The following is a 3450-nucleotide window of genomic DNA, read 5'->3' on the forward strand; positions in this document are numbered from 1 at the left end:
TGGAGGAGCTGGAGGAAGTGTCTGGAGAGAGGGAAGTCTGGGCATCTTTGCTTAGACTGCTGCCCCCGTGACCTGGTTCCAGATAAGTGGAGGAAAATGAATGGATGGAATTTACATTAATGGATTATTCTCTATGTGGGAAACAATTCCACTATAGTAGATGTCTATCTGACAATGGTGTTACCAAATTTAAGGAAATAATTCCATCATTATTTACTTCAGTGATATTTGCCAACACAGTGGAGGGAGGCCATCTTAACTTTACTCCCACATAAGTCGATAATCTTGTTGATAGTGCTGCAGCCTCCGTGTGTACCACACTTGATACTGTTGTCCCTCCGAAAAGGAAGGCAGTAAAACAGAGGAGGCCCCCGTGGTACAGCTCGTAGCTCCGCTCCCTAAAGCAGGCATCACGAAAACTGGAAAGGAGGTGGCTCTCCACTAAGTCAGAAGAGTTTTTCATAGCCTGGAAAGATAGTTTAATAACATAAAAACAGCCCTTCGTAGTGCCAGAACCACATTTTATTCATCACTGATTGAGGAAAATAAGAACAAGCCCAGGTTTCTTTTCAGCACTAGCCAGGCTGACAAAGAGCCACAGTGCTGCTTAACATTCCCTTAGATCTCAGCAGCAATGACTTCATGAGCTTCTTTACAAATAAAATCACAACTATTAGAGAAAAAATTGGTCGGACTATTCCCACAGCTCTCATGGATGTGCCATCTACTACAATGCTTTAGAAACATGTGTCAGACCTCATTTATACTTGGGCTACTTCTTTCCCAAAGATCCCTCTGAGTTGACCTCAACAATTGCTAAATCATCAACATGTCTCTTAGACCACATCCTAACCAGGTGACCCTGAGCCTTCCCTTAGTTATGCTGCTATAGGCGTAGGCTGCTGGGAGGCCATGATGCTCTGAGTTTCTCTCCTCCCTCTCCATCCATCTATCTGCCACCATTACCTGTCACTAATTGTGTGTCTCCTCTCTCCCGTAGTGTGTCCTCTCTCTCTCCTTGTACCTTTCTACAGGTAGCCCTGGCTCTAGAATTCTACGTTTCTGATGAGCAGTCACCAGCCACATCAACCTGACCAGTGTTTGTTTGTTGTTGTGTCTTGTTCCTTTTCTTCTTTTCTCTCTCCTCTATCCACTCACCCCAACTGGTCGAGGCAGAAGGCCGCCCACCAAAACCTGGGGTCTGTCGGAGGTTTCTTCCATTAAAGGGAGTTTTTCTTCCTCGCTGTCACCAAATGCTGCTCAAAGGGATTTGTTGGGTTTTTCCCTTTATAATATTAATAATAGTAAGGTCTAGACCTCACTTAGCAGTTTCCTGAGATGACTTTTGTTATGATTTGGCGCTATACAAATAAAATTGAATTGAATTATCAGGGCCGAGTCTCCAGAGCAGCGTCAGGTCTCCTCTGTCGGAGGAGGAAACCCCCTCCTTCCAAACCAGATCCCCTCACTGTGTCTGACCCACTGTCGTCCTCATGAAGCCATTCAGTGACCTAGAGCTGGAGAGTTCACTGGTAGAAACCAGCAGCTATTTAGAAGCAACAGTCACCGACATGTTCTGGTTCCACCTTTTTTAATGTGAGGGGCTGATGCTTTTCTTTGTCAGATATGAGAATCAGCTGAGTCTGTGGATCTGCTGGTTGGACACAAAAAGATGTAAAGACGCCACCTTTGGCTCTGGAGAGTCACAGTGGAACCTTTTCCCAGTGTCTGACATTGTGGGGATAAACTGATCAATCAGATCATCAGGACAGTATTCATCTGATTGATCAATAATTAATCATTTACATAATTCAGATTATCGACTTGTTAATATGTTGTGTCTAAGCATGTAAAGGTCAAACAACAGAGGTGCCTAGACGGAGCCCAGAGACAAATTATAAAGATGGGTCCTCAAAGAAAAGCTGATCTAAACAACTCTATTTTGATATTATTTGTTAGTATTCAGCCAATAAAAGAAAACTGCTGTATATCAGTTCTGTTCTCTGCAGTATAAAAACTTTGGATCAGCATAATCACAGATCAAACGGGATAAAAGGTCACAACTTGAGCATTAATTCACCTATGAACCATCACTCTACCCAGAGACCCGTTCGTAGGTCTGTGCGTTACTTGTTGTTTTTTTCCTCTTCTTTAGGTTTCTGTCCAACATGTCTTTTTCTGGTCTGACGGGTCCAATTCAGGTCCAGCAGAACCAGTCTCAGATCCTCACTTCACAGCGGTTCCACATCTGGAGCCTGCAGCAGGATGCACTGGGTCAGCCCACCTGGGTGACAGTGGGCAGGTGGGATAGGGGTCAGCTACGAGTAGAGGACCAGGGAGTCTGGCAGGGACCCAAATTTTGGCACAGGACAGAGGGAACAGGTGGGAGGACCAGGGGCTACTGGAAAGCAGGTATACCAGTGGCAGGGAGTCGGGTCCGGGTGGTGACTCTGGTGGAGCACCCTTTTGTGTTCACACGGAATGTGGATGATGAGGGCAGCTGCCCGGCTGGTCAGTTTTGCCTGGATGCTGGCACCAACAGCTCAGAGACCCTGGAGAGGTTTTTCAAAGAGGTGGTGGGAGGGAACAGCAGCTCTCTGCCTGCAGAGTACAACAAGTGTTGCTATGGATACTGCATTGACCTGTTGGAGAAGCTGGCTGAGGATTTGGACTTTGAATTTGATCTTTACATTGTCGGAGATGGGAAGTACGGTGCATGGAAGGGGGGCCGCTGGACTGGACTGGTGGGGGATCTTCTGAACGGACTGGCAGACATGGCGGTCACCTCCTTCAGTATCAATTCAGCACGAAGTCAGGTTATTGATTTCACCTCGCCCTTCTTCTCCACCAGCTTGGGCATCCTGGTGCGCAGTAAGGACACAGCAGCCCCTATTGGAGCCTTCATGTGGCCCCTGCACTGGTCCATGTGGGTGGGCATCTTCCTGGCACTGCACATCACAGCGCTCTTCCTTACACTATATGAGTGGAAGAGTCCATTTGGCATGACGCCTCATGGACGCAACAGGATGAAGGTGTTCTCATACTCATCTGCTCTGAACCTGTGCTACGCCATCCTGTTTGGGCGCACTGTCTCCTCAAAGACACCAAAGTGCTGGACAGGTCGGTTCCTGATGAACCTGTGGGCCATCTTCTGTCTGCTGGTGCTGTCCAGCTACACTGCCAACCTTGCTGCTGTCATGGTAGGAGAGAAGACCTTTGAGGAGGTCTCAGGGATTCATGATGCCAAGGTGAGATAAAGTCCTTTAACGTGCTAAAAAAACAAAAATCTTTGTTCTCTCAATTCACACATCTTTTCTCTGGAGAGTCCGAGCAGTGTCAAAGTTTGACATTTCACAGGAAATGTGACATCTGTGAGTGAATGCATTTGTGTCCAAACTGTTTCTGTTCAATGCTAATTTTCCTTCATGTTTGTGTCCCTGAACAGGAATG

At 46.7% G+C, this 3450-nt stretch overlaps 1 protein-coding gene across 1 annotated transcript in view; it reads left to right on the forward strand.

Annotated features, from left to right (window-relative positions):
• The window catches only part of grin3bb (glutamate receptor, ionotropic, N-methyl-D-aspartate 3Bb), a 45507-nt gene that overhangs the window by 28401 nt on the left and 13656 nt on the right, over nucleotides 1-3450 (forward strand). Inside the window, exon 3 of the mRNA XM_020609088.1 lies at nucleotides 2156-3248. Within this exon, the coding sequence (XP_020464744.1) occupies nucleotides 2156-3248 (1093 nt within the window). The remainder of the gene's footprint in view (nucleotides 1-2155; nucleotides 3249-3450) is intronic.

This window comes from Monopterus albus, unplaced genomic scaffold, assembly GCF_001952655.1.
Source record: "Monopterus albus unplaced genomic scaffold, M_albus_1.0 scaffold98.1, whole genome shotgun sequence".
In the NCBI taxonomy this organism is placed as follows: Eukaryota; Metazoa; Chordata; class Actinopteri; order Synbranchiformes; family Synbranchidae; genus Monopterus; species Monopterus albus.